At 35.2% G+C, this 18,690-nt stretch overlaps 6 protein-coding genes across 6 annotated transcripts; 2 read left to right on the top strand and 4 right to left on the bottom strand.

Moving 5' to 3' along the window:
* Window positions 1-335: 335 nt before the first annotated feature.
* RO3G_08533 (uncharacterized protein) lies at window positions 336-2,224 on the top strand (the record flags this gene model as incomplete). The annotated part of the gene is made up of 6 exons (XM_067663123.1): window positions 336-501; window positions 549-760; window positions 815-998; window positions 1,067-1,126; window positions 1,185-1,864; window positions 1,910-2,224. 6 exons carry the CDS (start codon window positions 336-338, stop codon window positions 2,222-2,224), a joined length of 1,617 nt encoding a protein of 538 aa, XP_067519224.1.
* A 54-nt stretch (window positions 2,225-2,278) lies between these two features.
* RO3G_08532 (uncharacterized protein) lies at window positions 2,279-5,995 on the bottom strand (the record flags this gene model as incomplete). The annotated part of the gene is made up of 9 exons (XM_067663122.1): window positions 2,279-3,733; window positions 3,788-4,141; window positions 4,201-4,589; window positions 4,642-4,807; window positions 4,863-4,952; window positions 5,010-5,122; window positions 5,176-5,394; window positions 5,447-5,711; window positions 5,774-5,995. 9 exons carry the CDS (start codon window positions 5,993-5,995, stop codon window positions 2,279-2,281), a joined length of 3,273 nt encoding a protein of 1,090 aa, XP_067519223.1.
* Window positions 5,996-8,596: 2,601 nt separating this feature from the next.
* Window positions 8,597-9,439, bottom strand: RO3G_08531 (protoheme IX farnesyltransferase; the record flags this gene model as incomplete). The annotated part of the gene is made up of 2 exons (XM_067663121.1): window positions 8,597-8,657; window positions 8,751-9,439. 2 exons carry the CDS (start codon window positions 9,437-9,439, stop codon window positions 8,597-8,599), a joined length of 750 nt encoding a protein of 249 aa, XP_067519222.1.
* A 523-nt stretch (window positions 9,440-9,962) lies between these two features.
* On the bottom strand, window positions 9,963-12,869 carry RO3G_08530 (uncharacterized protein; the record flags this gene model as incomplete). Its single annotated transcript, XM_067663120.1, has 4 exons — window positions 9,963-12,102; window positions 12,160-12,259; window positions 12,311-12,751; window positions 12,812-12,869. 4 exons carry the CDS (start codon window positions 12,867-12,869, stop codon window positions 9,963-9,965), a joined length of 2,739 nt encoding a protein of 912 aa, XP_067519221.1.
* An 815-nt stretch (window positions 12,870-13,684) lies between these two features.
* Window positions 13,685-14,812, bottom strand: RO3G_08529 (uncharacterized protein; the record flags this gene model as incomplete). Its single annotated transcript, XM_067663119.1, has 2 exons — window positions 13,685-14,634; window positions 14,701-14,812. 2 exons carry the CDS (start codon window positions 14,810-14,812, stop codon window positions 13,685-13,687), a joined length of 1,062 nt encoding a protein of 353 aa, XP_067519220.1.
* Window positions 14,813-15,133: 321 nt separating this feature from the next.
* On the top strand, window positions 15,134-16,788 carry RO3G_08528 (uncharacterized protein; the record flags this gene model as incomplete). Its single annotated transcript, XM_067663118.1, has 5 exons — window positions 15,134-15,196; window positions 15,249-15,344; window positions 15,403-15,473; window positions 15,602-15,673; window positions 15,726-16,788. 5 exons carry the CDS (start codon window positions 15,134-15,136, stop codon window positions 16,786-16,788), a joined length of 1,365 nt encoding a protein of 454 aa, XP_067519219.1.
* Between the last annotated feature and the right edge of the window lie 1,902 nt (window positions 16,789-18,690).

The raw sequence follows: 18,690 nt of genomic DNA, 5'->3' as shown, positions 1-18,690 counted from the left end.
TGGCCAAAATAAACATTTGTACACACCCTTTCTTCAAACTATAAAAATTTCTTTTTTTCTTTATTTTTATTTTTTATTTTAATAAAATGCTTTCAGCTGGAACAAGGTTTACTAGAATAAGCAGCAACTCCTTTAAAAAACTAAATACAAAACTCTTCCCCAGACATATCCACTCCAAGCCCACTGATCCTCGTTTGGAAAATGCAGCTTATGTGATGCATGAAAGAGGTGTGAATGTAATCCATGATCCACTTCTATCAAAAGGTACTGCTTTTTCAGTTGACGAAAGAGAGCGTTTGGGTATCAGGGGTCTAGTGCCCCCGCGATGCCAAGAAATGGACAAACAACTCGTACGAGTAAAACGGAACTTGGATGCTTGTGAAACGCCGTTATCAAAGTACATTTTTCTAGCATCTTTACATGACAGAAATGAGACTTTATATTACAAGATATTAATGGAACATATGGGTGAATTGGCCAAGATTGTATACACACCTACAGGTATGCTAGTTCATAATCAATTCAACCTATGCTTACGTGTTGAATAGTGGGAGAAGCTAGTCAGATGGCTCAATCAATTTATCGCAGGCCTCGTGGTATGTATTTTTCCACTGAAGATAGAGGTAATATGTCTGCAATGGTCTATAATTGGCCACAGGATGAAGTCGACGTTATTGTCGTCACAGATGGTTCAAGAATCCTTGGGTTGGGTGATTTGGGTGCTAATGGAATGCATATCCCTGTAGGAAAGCTTAGTTTGGTAATATAAATTTACAAAAAAAAAGGCGCACGACTGACTGAAATCTGCATAAAGTACGTTGCTGCAGGCGGTATTAAACCCAGAGCTGTGTTACCTGTTGTACTGGACGTGGGTACAAACAACAAGGAACTTTTGAATGACCCTCTTTATCTTGGAATGCCTCATCCAAGAATAGAAGGTGACGAATATTATGAATTTGTTGATGAATGGGTAACAGCAGTTAGAAGTAGATGGCCAGGTACGTTTACATGAATTTGATAAGTGGTGGTTAATCTCATTGGATTCTTTACAATTCTATAATTTTAGATGTCCTCATTCAATTTGAAGACTTTAAAAATCCTCATGCGTATCAATTGCTATCTCGATGTAAGTATTAAATATATTTTTAACAAAACAAAAGACTATAATTTGCTTCTTTTTAAAGACAAAAATAAAATAAGATGCTTCAATGATGATATCCAGAGTACTTCCTCCATCACTTTGGCAGGCATACTTGCTTCATTAAAAGCAAGAGGTATGACGCAAGATGATTTGGCTAATGAAAGGATTGTTTGTGTGGGAGCAGGTTCTGCTGGTGTAGGTGTTTGTGAAGGTATTGTTGACTGTATGATGGATCAAGGTCGTATCAAAAGTCGCGAAGAAGGTTACTCAAAGATTTACATGCTTGATCAATTTGGTCTCCTCGGTAATGCCAATGTTGGTACTAGTGAAGGGCATCAAGGCAAGGAAGCTGAGTCAAGGAGACAGAAAAGAGAACAAGAATTTGACGCACAGCAGAGACATTATGTGAAGCATGATCTTCCAGATCAGCTTCCTCTTGAGGATGTTATTCGTCATGCAAAACCATCAGTCATCCTGGGCCTCAGCAGTGCTCGTGGAGCATTTACAGAGGAAGCAATTAGAGAAATGGCTCGTCATCACGAAAAACCTGTTATCTTTCCTTTGAGTAACCCAGATAGTCATGCTGAATGCACTGCAGAGCAAGCTTTCAAATGGACGGATGGAAAAGCTATTTTCGCTTCGGGTACCGCATTTGATGAAGTTCAGTTACCTAATGGAGTGATTGGAAAAACTAATCTTTGCAACAATGCATATAGTTTTCCTGTGAGTAGAAAAAAAAAAGAAAAGAAAATGTATGTTTTACTAAAGCTTTATATCAAGGGTATTGGCCTTGGAGTCACTGTATCAAAGGCATCAAGAGTAACTGATAGAATGTTTTTGGAGACTGCCCGCACAATTGCAGAAATGGCAACTCCTGATCAATTAAAACAAGGCCAATTGTTCCCTCCTATTGATAAATTAAGACAAGTTGCCCTTGATATAGGAACAAGAGTCTGTGAGATTGCTTATGAAGATGGAGTGGCCACCACTGTCCTAAAAGAAGGAGAATTGCTAAGTGAAATTGTTAGAAAGTCAGCTTATGAACCAGAATATACGCCTCTAGTCTATCAACCCAGATTTTAAACAGCAAAGAAGTTGCCTTTAAGATAAATAAAGAAAACATGCAAATTTTATTGTTTATACTACATGAAAATCAATCAAAGGAACTGGAGCAGGACTTAATTCTACGCTATTTTTAAATTCAACAACATTTGTAATTATTTTGTTTCCTTCAGAAAGTTTAGTATGATCTCTTTCTTTCTCTATTTGGTTGCCGTTTGTTTGACCATTGGCCATCGACAGTCTACGTGCAGTTTTTTGATTTTCGACGTTAACCAAAGAGCCGTCTGCTGATTCAGTTTCACGCATAGCTAATACCAACTTGGCCATTAACAATTCAATTTCATCTTCATCTGCTTTACTTTCATCCGCCAATAATTCACGCAAATTAGCTTCAATGCTGGCTTCACCTGCATCTCCCTTTTCTACTGCAGAACGAACATCTTCAATACTAAGACGTGTAACCCCTTGAGAGACAAGACAGGTATGCAAAGACTCGATGTTGACCTTGAACTTCTTGGTTTTATCTGACGATTTTTGAGATTGAATGTGAACAGAAAGTTTACGGAAGCTAGGGGAGTGAGGATCGATGTATTTGGCCATGAATTGAATCAAATCATCCTTCTCGATAAGTTTTAACTCTTTAATGTCTTGGTCTACTTGATCGAATTCATAATATCCAGAATGGATGTGACCCCAGTACTTCCCACCTTCTTGGCTAAGGTTTTTATCCTTCTCAAGCTTTTTACTGATAACAGACTGTACTTGAGCATTGTATTCTTCGGGCGTCATCTTTTCAACAAGTCTTATTAACTTATCCAAAAATTCTTCAATACGGTTTTCAAGGTAGATAGTATCTCGCTCACTTTGTATAATAAAGCGCAATCCCATAGAACCTACTTGTCTACGAACACCGCTAAATACTAGGTAACCGAGTTGCTCCTTTGTACGCAATTGATCAAAGCAAGGTTCTTGAGCAATTTGTGCCAAAAGAGTCAATCTGGCACGAAGTGCTCTTTCAGTGACATTACCAACTTGAATGATGTATTCAATACCAGAATTCACGTTATTAGGGTCTTCTACTTCGCGTTTATATACCCATTTAGTGCCAGTAGGAAGCATAAGGCTGTGGCTACCCTTCAGTTGGCTTGGGGACAGTTCCTTGGGTTTCAAAAGGTCGATGACGTCATGAAGCATCTTTTGTGCGTCTTCCTTAACAATGTTACCATGAACAAGAGATTCGATATGCAATTGAGAAAGTACAGTAGGATAAAATGCTTGGATGTCTTCAGCAGTAATAGCGTCCAACTCGCTTAATTTTTCAGCATTTGTCCACATCAAGTCTTGAGTGAGATAGGATAGATAGTAAAGGGCGTGCTGATACGGTGGTTCGAGTGAGAAATTTTTATAAGATCGACGAAGTAGTTCTTTAAGTAATTTGAAACGTTCAGGATCTACTTCAAAATTGCGCATTTTTTGGATAACTTTCTCTAGTAAAACGGGAAGTTTGTCGTTATAACCGCTAAGAGCAAGCTATTGAAGAATGCGTTATTTTTTAAAAAAATCATTATTATAAGTTATACTTACGAGCATGCCTTCTAATTGGTTCTCAATGTTATAACATAATCCAGCAACTTCAGCATCATAAGCATATTCATTCAAAGAATCCTTTAGTAAATCAGCGTACAAACGGGCTTTGACGCAGTTTGAAGGCGTGGCATAGACCAGAGGAGATCTAAGCAAAATCCAAACATTGGCTCTAGGAACCCAAAATGTATCGTCTTTTTTGTGCCATAAACGAAGCATGGGTGAGTTTTCAATAAGATCTGGTCTTTTTACTGGGTTTGTAATATCTCTCTTGTTGGTTTCAAAATTAGTTGGAATAAAGGCATTTTCTCCAGGTAATATCAAAGCACTGTCAGATTGAAGGTTCTTTAATGTCTATGTAAACAATTGATGATTAAATAAGGATTCATATAAGAATTGACTATATCATTTACCTCAACTAAATCGCTATCAAAATCAACAACTGTATATTCTGATTCATACCAACGTTCTTTTTCAGTGAACTTAATACCATTAGGTGGGGAGTGGCAAGCCAGCATGAAACGGAAGTTGTCGGGACGGAGCCAATCTAAATTTTCTTTAATAAGTTCTGCATCATAGTGACGAATCAAGCTAGGTCCGCTCAAAATATATTGCGAAGGATACCCATGTTGCATTAAACCGGCTAAGCGAGAAGTATATTGAGATGGTGGATATTTCTCCTTAAATCTGAACGCTAAAGACGCTAAAGATTGTACTTCTTCAAAGATTCGCTGCTGTACGCCTTCTTGTTTTAAAAGGTTAATGTATTTAAAGATAGTGAAAATAACATCTCTGTAACGGTCTATTGAGTTTTGTTAATTTGCTGGATACAATAATAACCCATGATGACTTACTCAATCCTTCTTCAGTCAAATCAACACTAATTCTCATAAATTCGAACCCAATACCACCATGGATTGTGCCTACTTGAAGATAATTTGCCCATCCATTCTTTTTTAACAAAGATAAAATAGATCCACGTCCTTCATGTCCAATTAAATGGGATAGATATCTACCAGGCTATTTTTATGATGAATATTGAATCTTATCTACAAGCGATAAACAATATTCATACCTGAACAGCATACAAAGGGCGTTGATCTGGAAAAGGGAACGTCATTTCAAGTGAACGAACCTCTTTGACAGGTTTGACAAAAATTTGTTTCTAAAAAGGAAATAAGTATATATAATAAAAAGATGTAAGCTTTCTTCTTTATAATACCATAAGCTCGTTTGCAGTAAGTGGATGACCAGGAAAACTAGGAGCTTCAATATTTTTGTTACGAACGTGCTTAAATTTACCAACTGCCCACTCTGTGAGTTGATCAAGTGATTCTAATATACAATGTAAATACGCATAGTCATATACAAACTTAAAATAATTCTACCTCTGCCGAGAATACAAAGCTTCATGATGTTTGCAGAGTAATAAGTATCGTGAAATTTCAATAACTCCTGACGTATGTCTTGTCCATTTTTCTTGGGATCCTCATACAACGTTTCGAGGTTACCAGTACCAAAATGACAATAGGGATGGTCTGGATTACTGAGTGACTTTTCCAGTTGAAACATACGCCAACTATCCTGCTGTCTATTCTTCTTATGCTCTATGTACAATGTTATTATCATACGATTTGTGATACAAAAAAGAGGGGCTACCTGAATCAACTGCCTTTAATTCTCTTTCTGTACAACTGTCAGAGAAAAGGGGGCTGATGAAGAATTGGGCAAAACGATCCAAAGCTCCTTCAAGGTGTTCTTGACCAACTTCAAAATAATAGTTTGTGTCTTCAACCCCAGTAAATGCATTAGAGAAACCGGAATGTTCTGACAAATACTGATTATAATCATTTTCCTTGGGGTATTTTTCTGTTCCCATAAATAGCAAATGCTCGCAAAAATGTGCTAAACCTTGTAACGTAGGCTATGGTTATATAACCCATGTGAGTAACCAAGAATACCATGTATTGGTCCATATACACTTACTGGATCACTGATATGTCCAACATGGACGTCTAAAGCAGCACTCGCTTTATCTGTATCTTTATCATGTACTAGCAGTACTTCGAGGTCATTCGAAGCTAGTTTGATGAGACGGTAATCACGATCATCATTATCTGATTTTTCCAAGCTTTTCTTATAAAGCCAATAGTTTCCGTTCAGTTCCCAGTCTGAGCTAGATGGGGATGTTTCTTTAGTTGCAATCATTGTACAATTTGATCTAAACAAAAGACTTGGTGTATTTTTATGCAAAATGTAAGGACGTCTACAGTAATAAGCAAAAAAGATTGTTAGATATATCGCTTTTAAAAATAAAATGATTAAATAAAAATAAAAACTTTACAAAGAATGAAGACAAGAAAGAGTAAAAAGTCTAAACATTCAATGTCCTTTTTATTCACACCCAAAAAAGAACCTTTTACTGGTTTTTTCTAAATAGTTCGCTGAGTAAAAATCTATTTTCACTCAGACTGCAAAAATTGATTCGCTCACTTTGTTTGAAGGTTTATTTTAGTGCCACCTCTGGACGGGCACTATTATAAATTAAAGAAATAAATTAATGCAGTAAACTAATAAGACATTGAATTATTAGCTTTATGCATTTTCCGTTGATGTAAATTTTTTTGATAGATTCTTTCAGGTGACTTATAACCCTTGGCGACACTTCATTTATCCAAAAAGACGAGTCTTCAAAGATATATTAATGGCCAAAGTGTTTAATCAAAAGATAATAACAAACGTTGCTTAAGGAATCAACGCGTCAATACATTCAGCATAGACCATTCGACTGGATAGGGCCACAAGATGCGCTCATCTGTTTCAATTAAACTACGCAGCATGCATCCTTCATCTTTAACTTTGTTAGGTATTACTTTACACAGATTGGAGCGTAAATTAACCTTCGAGTAATAAAGTTGCCATAGAATGGTTTGCATTGGATGAAGAATTGAAAATGCCAGAACTTGTTTGGAGAAGATTTGTTAGCTCTAAGATAGTTTGGCATGGCATAATCTAAAGGAAGCATACCGAGTTTTCTGATCTACTTTATGAATAGCTTTTCGATTTAAATACCATCTGGTAAAGATAAAATAAAAAGAGAGGCAAAATGACGCGTAAGTTGCTAATAAAGCCCCAAGACTGTGGTTGGACAGACTTTTTAAGATAACAAGAATTTTCTTCAATTGCTTGTCTGGTACACATAAGATCGTTTTACACCAGCTTTGTTTCGTTGCTGCCTACATTAAAAGTTTGAGCGGCAGCTTATTCGCAATGTATAAGCTTAAACAATAAACAGACTATGATAGATGTCTTTAATATTTCTTTTCTCACATTTCACTAATAAGCTTATGCATAATTAAGTATGAAGTAGCCAGTCCTGTCACTATCATAGCAAGTTTTATTTGACTAATATGGCATTATTGTTATGTATTTGTAAGTTACCTTTATTATTGTTGAATACTCTATGATTTGAATAAGAGAATATAAAAAATATAAGGACAGAAATAAAGGATAGAGGTAGAAAATAAAGACATCCTTAGTAATTACTCTTATCTGTGAATGTACTATGGTAAAACACCTGCTTATTTGATAAATCAAGACAAGCAAACGGATTTATACAAAAAATAAACTTCATCATATTTGATCAAAGCTCTCTTCGAATGCTTGATGAGTACAATATTTGTAAATCATGCCGGAGTAATAACTTGTAACAAACAAATATAAATGTCTATTTAAAATAAATACGATACGCGTCATAGATTCTTTGTTTTTTTGTTTATTATTTTTATTCTAAAGTCGTTTAGAACGAAATTACGTATTTGAGTTAACTCATAACGCTATGTGAAGCTGAGGTAAAAATATTCAAACTATTAGAACAATGTCTGCGTTAAATCGAGTAAAAATATGCATAAGCGCATCGAATACTCTTCATTGGTTCGATAAAAGCATTGCATCTCGTCATTAAATTTACTGTTTTATTCTCAGTTGAAACTCGCTCACTTTCCTATTTTGTAGTTTAGTCCTTTGAGCATGCAGCAGCGGAATTTATGGTTCAGCGACTAAATTGGACTCAAGACGGATGATGATGTATAGATGCAAATACTCAATATTATAAACACCTTATTAAAATAAGCTAATAGTTGAGAAAATGCTTATGTTAGATTATGTACAAAACTGTATAATATACATAGTAGACGAGATTGATTGTCATAAACTTCAAAGAAAAAAAGTCTGCTTTTGCTCCTGGACAATTAAGGTGTAATGACATCCTGTGCCTATTCAGATATAAAAATATTGACTATTATATTATTTAATAGCAACTTACTACAGATGATATACCTAATAGCTTCACTTATTCCATAAATGATTTTTTTATGTACATCATACCTATTCTTCCAACTTAGAAATATGTTTGGAACAAAGCGAAATTAGACCTTAATTATTCTTCAAGAAGCACACCTTGTTTTCATTATTATTTGGAATCTTCACGAATAGATTGACAATCGAACATCATAAGCTGCCAATGTATATTTTCTGTATTGTTCTACCAGCTTTCTCGTTTCATAAGTATATAGTTTTTTCTAGTTTATCTTCATTAATAGATACCATTTGAGAAAGCAAATAGTGGATAAACCCACAATGTCTATCGTTCGAATTGTTTAAGATACTCTTTAAAATTACAAGTTAAATTGTGTATAATAAATATTATAGCTTAAGCAAACATATAAGCTTAAATAGCAGATATACAAAAATTATAATGTTTATTCTTCATCAATCTCCTCAACAATCTCTTCATATAAGTCTATATTTTCATTTTCTACTGTATACACTTTGTGCACCATCATTAATCCCAGTAATACAGGTAAATGGACTATACTACCAAAAAATAGTTGTCTTGCACTTTTTTCATTACTTTAATTTTAAATGAGTTATTGAAAATCTCTTTTAAGGTTTTTATACTTACCTCTTATGCCAAAATTTGACAGCACCATACAATAATGCTGCATTCACAATCGACGAGTCGAGCGCAAAAACCCATGAAGTCATATCTAAATAAGGCATGCTCCAGCACAAAGGAAACATGGCTAGCGAATACCTCAGAGATACACGTGCATTTAACTTGGGATCAGTCACTGCCATCATACGATATCCTGCTTTTGAATAATCGGCCCTAAGATTCCAGGCTAAAGCATTAAAGTGAGGAAATTGCCAAGCGTAAAGAATCGTTCCTAACACCCAAGCACCAGCATCAAGGCTGTTTGTCACAGCAGCCCAGCCCATCATAGGTGGAATGGCCCCTACCACTGCTCCTGCCCAAGTGTTTGCTATTGAAGAACGTTTCATAGGAGTGTAAACTGCAGTGTATAGTAAAATGTTGCCTGCACCTAATGCAGCAGTGAGAGGGTTGACCATTGTGGCAAGTGTCGCCACACCCGCCGTGCCTGATAATATGCCAAAGTTGAATGCATGTATTGGCGTCAAAGCACGTCTGCCTAATACACGGTTTCTAGTTCTTAGCATTTGAGCATCATAAGGTATTTCAATCCATTGATTGATGGCATTAGCTGAGGAAATGCAAAGACCGGTTCCAACTGTTGTATACAGCAAAGTTGAAACGTCAATGGCGCCAGGAGCCATGGCATAACCTGCCATTGTTGTAAGAGCTACTAATCCAGCTAATTTCGACTTGCTTAATTCTTTGTATAGTCCTGGTAAATTTGAAAGAGTGGCCGGTGTAATAGGCTTAAATTTAGTTCCCCTGTAAACTGTTGGCTCTGTCGCTATTGATGGAGAGGGTGATTGAATAGAGCAATGTGTAGAAGAAGGATTATTTGTCGTTGAAGTAGTTGTGATGATTCGAGTATGCTTCAAACTGCAAAAGTTCTTTCGCCAGGAAATTGAAGAAAACAAGCATCTTCCTGATCGCAACATGTTTGACAAGCAAGCTTTATATTATTTTTTTTTTTTTATCAAAAAAAAACTGATTTGAAACACCGAAACTAATGTAAGTTTTTTTTTGGAGTTGGAAGCCTCGTATAAATGTTTTACAATAGACGTTGAAATACGTACATAGATAAAGGAATACACTGAAGAACATGTATTATAAGATACCATTGGGACAAAATAAACTTTATTTTAGTTTTGAAATTTAATTACAAGGAAAAATAAAAGGAATTTACAATTTGCTTTCGCGACTTGTAGGATTGAGTTCAACAGCTGCATTGGAAATAGCAATGACGTCTCGCTCAATGACGCGTGTTTGGAAAATAACCTTATTTCCTTCCTTCCACATGGAAGTTTCAAGGGTCTCTCCAGGGAATACATGCTTGGCAAAGCGGGCCTTGATATTCTTGAACGCAGCAGGGTCATTGTTACCGAATGTTTTCAAAACATGCTTGCCAGAAATACCAAACGAGCAAAGACCGTGAAGAATAGGAACATCAAATCCACCAATGGATGACATTTCAGGATCAATGTGTAAGGGATTGTAGTCACCGCTCAAACGGTAAAGGGCAGCTTGATCTTCGTTTGTCTTTTCAGTCACAACAGCATCAGGCTTACGATTAGGAACCTTATTGGCTGCAGTGGCGGCACCTCTATCTTCACCCTTTTGTTTACCATTGAATCCACCACTTCCACGAATGAACAAGGTAAATTCGTTTTCGAAAACAACTTCTCCAGATTCATCTACAGTAGTGACACCGACAACAACGGAAGCTCCCTTGCCTTTATCTAAAACGTCAATAAGATGTGCTGTGGATTTAAGAGTACCACTAGTGGGAATAGGCTTTTTAAGAGACAAGAATTGTTCGCCGTGTAACAACATCATAGGATTAAAGTTGGGAAGGAAGTCACCAAAAGGTACAGTGTTCATGGCTGTGAAAGAAGGAATGACACCAAATGTAGGTAAAACGGCAAAATCAGCATGATTTTCATACACATACTGAAGGTCAGTGCGCTTGCAACCAACGCCCAATGCATACAAGATAGCTTCGCGTTCTCCATAAGAGAATTCAAGTGTTTCGGATACTAATTTTCTGGCAGCTTCAAGGTCAAAGCCACCTTCCTTGGACTCTTCTTCAGCAACATTGCTAAAATTTTCCATAAAGCCTTGGAAAGAATCTTGTGTACTGTTGGGATTAGTTGCACGACCATCGTCAAAATCAGAAATACGTGCCCATGCTGAGGCAACTTGCTCAGGGGTCAATGTGCGGTTGGCAGGGAAGCCAACACCTCCAGAACGCTGCCATCTAACTTGAGCAATCCATCCACTACCAACTTCAAAGATATTGCCAGTTTCTTCATTGCTGCTATGACCAAGATAGGCAACGAGGGGGGCAACATATTCAGGTTTGAATGCTTCAACCATTTCAGGAGGCATAACAGTAGCAGTCATACGAGTACCAGCATTAGGAGCAATGACATTACAAATGATATTCTTTCTTTGTCCTTCAAGGGCTAAGGTACGAGTAAGGCCAACAACACCAAGCTTAGCAGCACTATAATTTGTTTGTCCAAAGTTACCGTAGAGACCAACGGCAGAAGCAGTGTTGATGATGCGACCATAATTCTGTTTAACAAAGTGAGGCCATGCAGCCTTGATAACCTTGTAAGTACCTCTCAAATGAACTCTGTGGACCAAATCCCAGTCTTCATCTGTCATACGAGCAAAAGATTTATCACGAAGGATACCAGCATTGTTAACAATGATATCAATACGACCAAAAGCTTTGAGTGCTGTTTCAACAACCTTTTCACCATCTTCAACAGAGTCGTAGTTAGCAACAGCCTTGCCACCTGCCTTACGAATTTCATCAACAACAAGATCGGCCGCGCGACTGTCTGATCCTTGACCGTGGGCGGAACCTCCGAGATCGTTGACAACCACAGAAGCACCTAGTTTGGCAAAAAGCAAGGCATAAGCCTTACCAAGTCCACCACCAGCACCAGTGACGATAGCGACTTGACCATCATATCTTAAAGGTTCAGCCTTAGGATTAAGAGGTGCTTGCTTAGCACGTTCGAGAAGAGCCAAGAAATCGGTATCCATGACAGAGGTGGGATATTCGTTATTTTTTCCGAAATCAGTGATTTCATTCCATTTGGCACCTACAGCAGCAGGGCCGAAGGTTTCATCAGCTTTAAAGACAGCACCAGCAGAACGTTCCCATCTCAACTTGGAAACGAAGCCACCACCAACTTCAAAGATGCCACCATTATCCTTAGTATCTTCATGACAAAGGTAACCAACAACAGGAGTAACAAATTCAGGTTTGAGAGATGCAAGGATTTCAGGAGGTAAGATAGTCTCGGTCCTAACGTGGGAAAGATGAGTAAAATTCACATGCATATGTTAAATGTGCTCTATTTACATTCTGGAAGCCGCCATAGGCGCAATGGTGTTACAGTGGATATTATCTTTAGAACCTTCTTTAGCTAAGGAATTACTGAAGCTTGCAAGAGCAAGTTTAGCTAATACAATAAATAAGTATGTTTATATCAACTTTTAACCTATTTTCTTACCAGCACTATAATTCGCTTGACCAAAATTACCATATAAACCTGCAGCAGAAGCAGTCATGATAATACGACCGTATTTCTGCTTTCTCATGATTGGCCAAGCGGCCTTGGTCACTGCATACGAGCCTTTAACGTGAACAGCTTGAATGATATCCCAGTCAGCATCCGTAATTCTAGCAAATGACTTATCACGGAGTATGCCTGCGTTATTAACGATAATATCAACGCGTCCAAAAGCTTTCATGGCGGTTTCAACAATTTTTGCACCATCTTCGACAGAGTTGTAATTAGCAACTGCTTTACCACCATTCTTCAAGATTTCGTTGACAACGACATCAGCAGCTTTGGAACTAGAACCATCACCAGAATTTGAGGCACCAAGGTCATTTACAACAACACTAGCTCCACGACTAGAAAAGAAGAGAGCATATGCTTTACCGATACCTAAAAGTATAGAAAAATATGAGTTTTATTGAGTTTAATGGATAATACTATCGTCTTCACCTCCTCCTGCGCCAGTAATAATAGCGACTCTTCCATCAAAGCGAATATCCTTTGTCATGTTTATTAATTCTTTTAAAGTAAAAGAAAAGAAAATAAATGAATAAAAAATAAACGAAAAGCAATAATTATTTATATTTTAAAATAATTTCACATGAAAATGTGGGGATGAAAAGTCAGTTTGTGCCATGTGATCGCTTTGTTAAATTATGTAAAGCTTTAAATTAGAGACTGAGCGTGTTATTTCACGATTAGAATATCAATCCTGTGAAAGTAGGTAGAATGGTAGGCAATAAAAATTTATATAATAAATTATTTGTCATGGCAAATGCGTACGCGGTCACTCCGATGTCTACTATTGGATGTTTCACCGTTACTTCCCAAAATTTTGGATAGAAAATTTAAAAGCCAGAATTTGCGATTCAAAAAAAAATATAGATTTGCAAGTTATTAATTCAAGTATCTATACAAAACCAACGCATTCACCATTTTTTATATCAAGAATTAACTAGATCAATATATATGCTCTCTTAATCATAGCTAAACAATGTCTTATTATTGAATTAATCTTTGAAAAAGTGAATAGTACTTTAGAGTCACAACATGTATAATTTACAAGCACATAAATTATCATACTACCAAACTTGGCTGTTACTCAACATTTAAGAAAGAAAGAAAAAAAAAAGATTTTCGTATTCAAATAATCTTACATTTTGTTTTCGTTTGTTACGTTATACAAGACATGTTCAAGTTTATTAGGTTACGTGTCACTTAAAAGTTAATATCACATGTTCAGAAAATAGTTTTGCTTTGGTCATCCTATTTATCTCCCATTTGGTTTAGTAACCACTTTATGCTTATTTGATATAAAACTCTTTATTTACTTTTCAACTGGTGAATAAAATCTGACGTAAATATTGAACTATTCTCCCAATTCAGTTCCGTATTACTTGCCAACAGCCAAAAAGATATGTTTTTTGGATGGTTTTCAATCGTCTTCAAACGTGATGGACCTATTATTCCAATAGACCTATTAAATTCCTGTTGATGAACCGATTCTGTCTCTTTTTCAGGAAACAGGATTAAATCAAGTTTTTCATACGCCTTCATTTTCGATTCTTCTACAGACCAAATATTCGCAGCATTCCAATCTCTCTCATCCGTACGTTTTAAAGTACGCCGTTTTTGCGAATTGTCATGTTGTAAAGAGCGAGATATTGCTAAGGCCATTTGAAGTTCTTCATCCAATTTATCTTCTTTAGCACTTGGTTGTGCTGACAATAAGGAATGGTTCATCTTGCTAATCATTACATTATTATTAAAATCATCATCATGTATAGGACAGTCTATAGCTTGATATTCGTGGTAAATTTTATTGTTTGAATTGATGCTAGTGCTACTCCGGCTATAGTTATTTGTATCGCTATTTCTTTGGATTATATGCTGCTCATTGTTGTTTGAAATGTTATCGGGTTTAGATGGAGTAGTGAATGAGTGTCCCCAACCTATCCATCGAAATTTTTGAAGTAATTGAGATACAGATAGTCCACATTGTTTTCGACACTGCTTAATATGAGCAACTTTTTGTTTTAATCTACGTTGATCAAAAGAGGTCGATTCATGACATATTGGACATATCGATAGTGTTTCCAAAAAGGGCATTCGTTGACCAGCAAACACTGGTTCATTTCTAGGAGTCTCTGGCTCGATCTCAATGTCATCCAAGCAGGTGTTCAAATGAATCTGTCTTCTCGTTAAGTTCATGTGCGACAAGATCTTTCCGCAAAAGATACAATCGTCAAATTCTAGAGAATCATCATGACTTTCTGTAAATATGTTGCTTTTCATACATCCCTCTACATGCTTTTGACGCATATAACTTGACTTAATACTAGACAAGTCATTTAAACAGATAGGACATGCATATTCAGTTATTTTTGATTCCAAACTTGATGCTGTTGATGTAATAGGAGAGCTTTTGCGAGGCTTAGAGAGTGAGAGCATTCTCTTCTTGTTGGGAGTTTGACTGTCCTCGGTCAAGGTACGTTTAAAAGGATTAAGTTTTGTAGGAGCCGTAGCATCCTTGTTCATAGCAAAGCGACAAAAAAAAAAAAAAAAAAAAAAAAAAATTAGTAGCTGCTCTGCGGAAGGATAAAGAATAACCGCTTCAACATCCGATAGTATTGAAGAAAAAAAAAATTGAATAAAAAATAACTTTGTTTCTGGAACCAAACATTTAAAGAAAATGAAGATTCGCGGATTATGGAGTAAATTCCATTCATTATAGTTCAAATTGATCGTTTTGCTGATCGTTGACACTTAGGCATGGAATTGCAACCACAGGTTGAGACTGTTGTAGATTCTGATGCATCATTCCAGATCACTATGGTAACAGAGCAAAGAGGAAATTGAATTAGCGAAAATCTAACTGTCTTAAAAGGCTTCATTGAGAACTTTTGAAGGCGCTCAGCGATCATCATTGTTTGTAAGATTTCAAGCTCAAGAAGTCCTTTTGTGCTCCTTATTACCTGAGAAAGTAAAGACGAATGTAGAGCACATCACTTGTCTTCGCATTTCTTATTATTATAATATAGAATGAGCAGCAGATTTTGAACTTTACTCGTCTAGCTGGTGAAATTATTACACTTTATTCTAATGGGAACAAGTAAGTTTAAAGCTCTAGACACCATGCTGATACTGATTTTTTGTGTTAAAAAGCATAATACACCTCACGGGGAACTATATAAGTCAGGATTCTGATATAGAGTCCGAAGCAGAAAGCATTGACATTAGGGCCAAACCATCCAACAGTACTCGTAAAAGCAGCATAAAGGAAACCAAAGAAGCAAATGATATTGTGTCATTGTAAATTTCTATTTTTCACATCATTGTTATATTTTACTCATTTATCATTTAGTTTACATTCAGCAAACTATGTTTCTTCTAGTGATGAGTCTTCTGTTATTGAGTTATATAGCGATGAATATGCTAGTGATGAATCGTCCAATACTATTCAAATAGACTCAGGTTCAGAAGACGAGAAATTAATCTCCACTAATCATAGCATTGAAGATGCGCTTGCAGCAATCGGCCTCTCTTTAGATCAAATGAAATCTACAAAGAATGCAAATATTAACACTTTATCAAACACAGATGACAAAAACCGTTCATATGCGATTGACAATACTTCTGAAAGACAAATAAGAAATACTGAAGTTACAGAACCAGATACTTCAGCAAAAGTAATAGATAAAAATCCTTCACTTTCAGCAACCAGCATTCCTAAAAATCAAGCAAAGACTACTGAAGCTGTAAAGCATAATATTTCAAAAGAAGTGAAAAACAAAGAAGTTTCACCTTTAGCCATCAATACTGCTAACAAACAAACAGAAGTTACTCAAAATACAAAATCAACAAACAAAACCTCTTCATCTTTTTCTGAAACAAAGAAAAAGTCAACTAAAGCCATGAAACCCAATATTTCAGGGGAAATAGCAAAGAAAGGGCCTTTGTCCGCTAAAAAACAAACAAAAGCTACTAAAATTTCGAAGAACAATGCTATAGAAACAAAATCAAGTAAACAACCATCTTCACTCGAAACATCTACAAATCAAATAGAAATTATTAAAATCGAAAATCCAAATACTTCAACAAACGTAACAAGAAAACGCTCTTCCCCTTCAATTGATGTCAATGTAAAAAAGATAAAACTAACTGAATGTACAAATCACGATGCTTTGACAGGAACGAAACATGAACTTTCTTCACCTGAATTACCTAAGCCTAATAATAATAAGTCTAAAAGCATGAAAAGAAAACTGAAAAAGAAAAACCGTAGAAAAGATACTAAAGAAGCTGTTAAGGAGGATAAAACTAAAAAAACCGTTAAAAAATCTCACAAGAAGAAGAAAAGCAACAAGCATGAAAATTCTCAAAAACAAGTTGGTCAAACTCAAGATAAAAAACTAAATAAAAACTGATATACTTATCTCTTACTTGAGAGTATAATACAAAACATTCTTAAAACTTTTCCAAGCCTTATCTAAAAAAAAACAGCATGAGTTATAAATATTCCATTATCAACAAATACATCTATAGCCTCATTGTCAAGATGAACAATATTTAAAGTTTTACTCTATCAAATGCTCATGTGAGCTAAATGAACAATAATATATAAATTTTAAAAAATAATCAGGCTTACTCTTAATGTAGTCTTCTTATCTGATCGATACCATTCTCCTGAACGATACTTAGGCTAATTACATGATTGAAGGTGCTGTTGTTGGTATCAATGTCAATATCAGTGATTGTAATTACCTTCTTTTAGATACGCAGATAAATGTTTACTGTGCAATCATTACCTGCTTAGCTTCTTTGAATTATCAAAATACCTACTCTCTTGGCCGTGTTGTTTGAGTCTAAAGAGCATACTTTATGGACATCTGACATATGCTTAAAAGAGACTAAAGCCCCTATAACCATTATGGGAGACCTAAAGCTGACGTATTTATTAAATTGGGAAATACTAAGTGTCTAACTCTCTGAACTTTGATAGAGTGTATGAAAAGCTGATGTCGAGCGATAATTGATGTCAAACAGGAATATAATAAATACTGTTTTTTTTTTTTTTTTTTTTTTTTTTTTTTTTTTTTTTTTTTTTTTTTTTTTTTTTTTATAAAAATAAAGCATCCCAAAATTTACGTCAAATTATGAAGGTCTTTCCTTTATTTTCATTTATTAATTCATATTGAATTTAAAAAATATTTTCAAGCAAAAATTTAATTTAAAAATGATGAAGCATTTTGGAAAATGAATGTATATTAAACTTGATACTTTTCTAAAGTATTTAATAAAGAACTAATTTAGATATCTGTTGCTTGAAAAAAAAAACAAGTATTCCCTATTTAGTCTAAACTAAAAATGCAATCTGGCCCATACAAAACTGTAATTTTGAATCTAAAAGGTTGCAAATTGGTTTTGACAGTTCGTAGTCTATTTTGAAACAGTAGAGGTTAGCATTGGAAGTATTGTATTTGAAACTACTCCATTGGATAAAAGAAATACAGACTTAAAAATTTGCTTGTCATTTCACTAGATAAACAAAAGCTTCAAATAGACAAAAAAAACAGACATTGAATTTGAATACCCTAATAATTACTCATATTCTAATTTGAATAAAAGCTGTAAATCCTTATTAAGATCATAAGCAGTACGCTATTTCATGTTTAGCGAAATCCTGATGCTGACAAAATTTTTTCAAAAATAAGAATAAGAATAAAAAAGAACGAAACGACAACTTTATTACATACGAGATTATACTTGATATAATAAAAAGTATAAAAAAGACTTTGTCCTTCTCTGCCATTTAATGCAGACAAAGTATTGCTTTTTTTAATAAAAAAATATCTTAAAAAGGTGTTGCCATGAGCGGGTTGTAATTAAAAGAGAGTAAAAAAGGAACAGAGTCTCTAACTTAACAAATAAATAAGTCCAACAACTTATCAACCTCCTTTTATTTTACAAATAATAGCCTATTACTTATTCATTGTGCTAAAAATAATATACTAACTTTTTCATTTGCCTTAAAGTTTTTAATTGCAGTAAATAAGACAGCATTTGCTTCTTTTTATTTGTGTGTTCATTTTTTGCATAAACGTGACACATATTTTAAACGCCTACTCTTCTTATATATTACTACACCATTCCAGAAAGCAAAGTCGCATTTTTACAAATTTATAGTACAATAAATACAAAAAGCGAGAAGTAAACACAACATTTATTCCTGACAATGTTGTATCTTACAAAAAATTGATGCGTAAAAGACAGTTGTCATTTCTACATTACATATTTATGTAGAAAAATCAGCTTTCAAAAGTACAAAA

The sequence above is a fragment of the Rhizopus delemar genome, genomic scaffold, assembly GCF_000149305.1.
Source record: "Rhizopus delemar RA 99-880 supercont3.6 genomic scaffold, whole genome shotgun sequence".
Classification (NCBI taxonomy): domain Eukaryota; kingdom Fungi; phylum Mucoromycota; class Mucoromycetes; order Mucorales; family Rhizopodaceae; genus Rhizopus; species Rhizopus delemar.
This window is presented reverse-complemented; position numbering and strand designations above follow the sequence as displayed.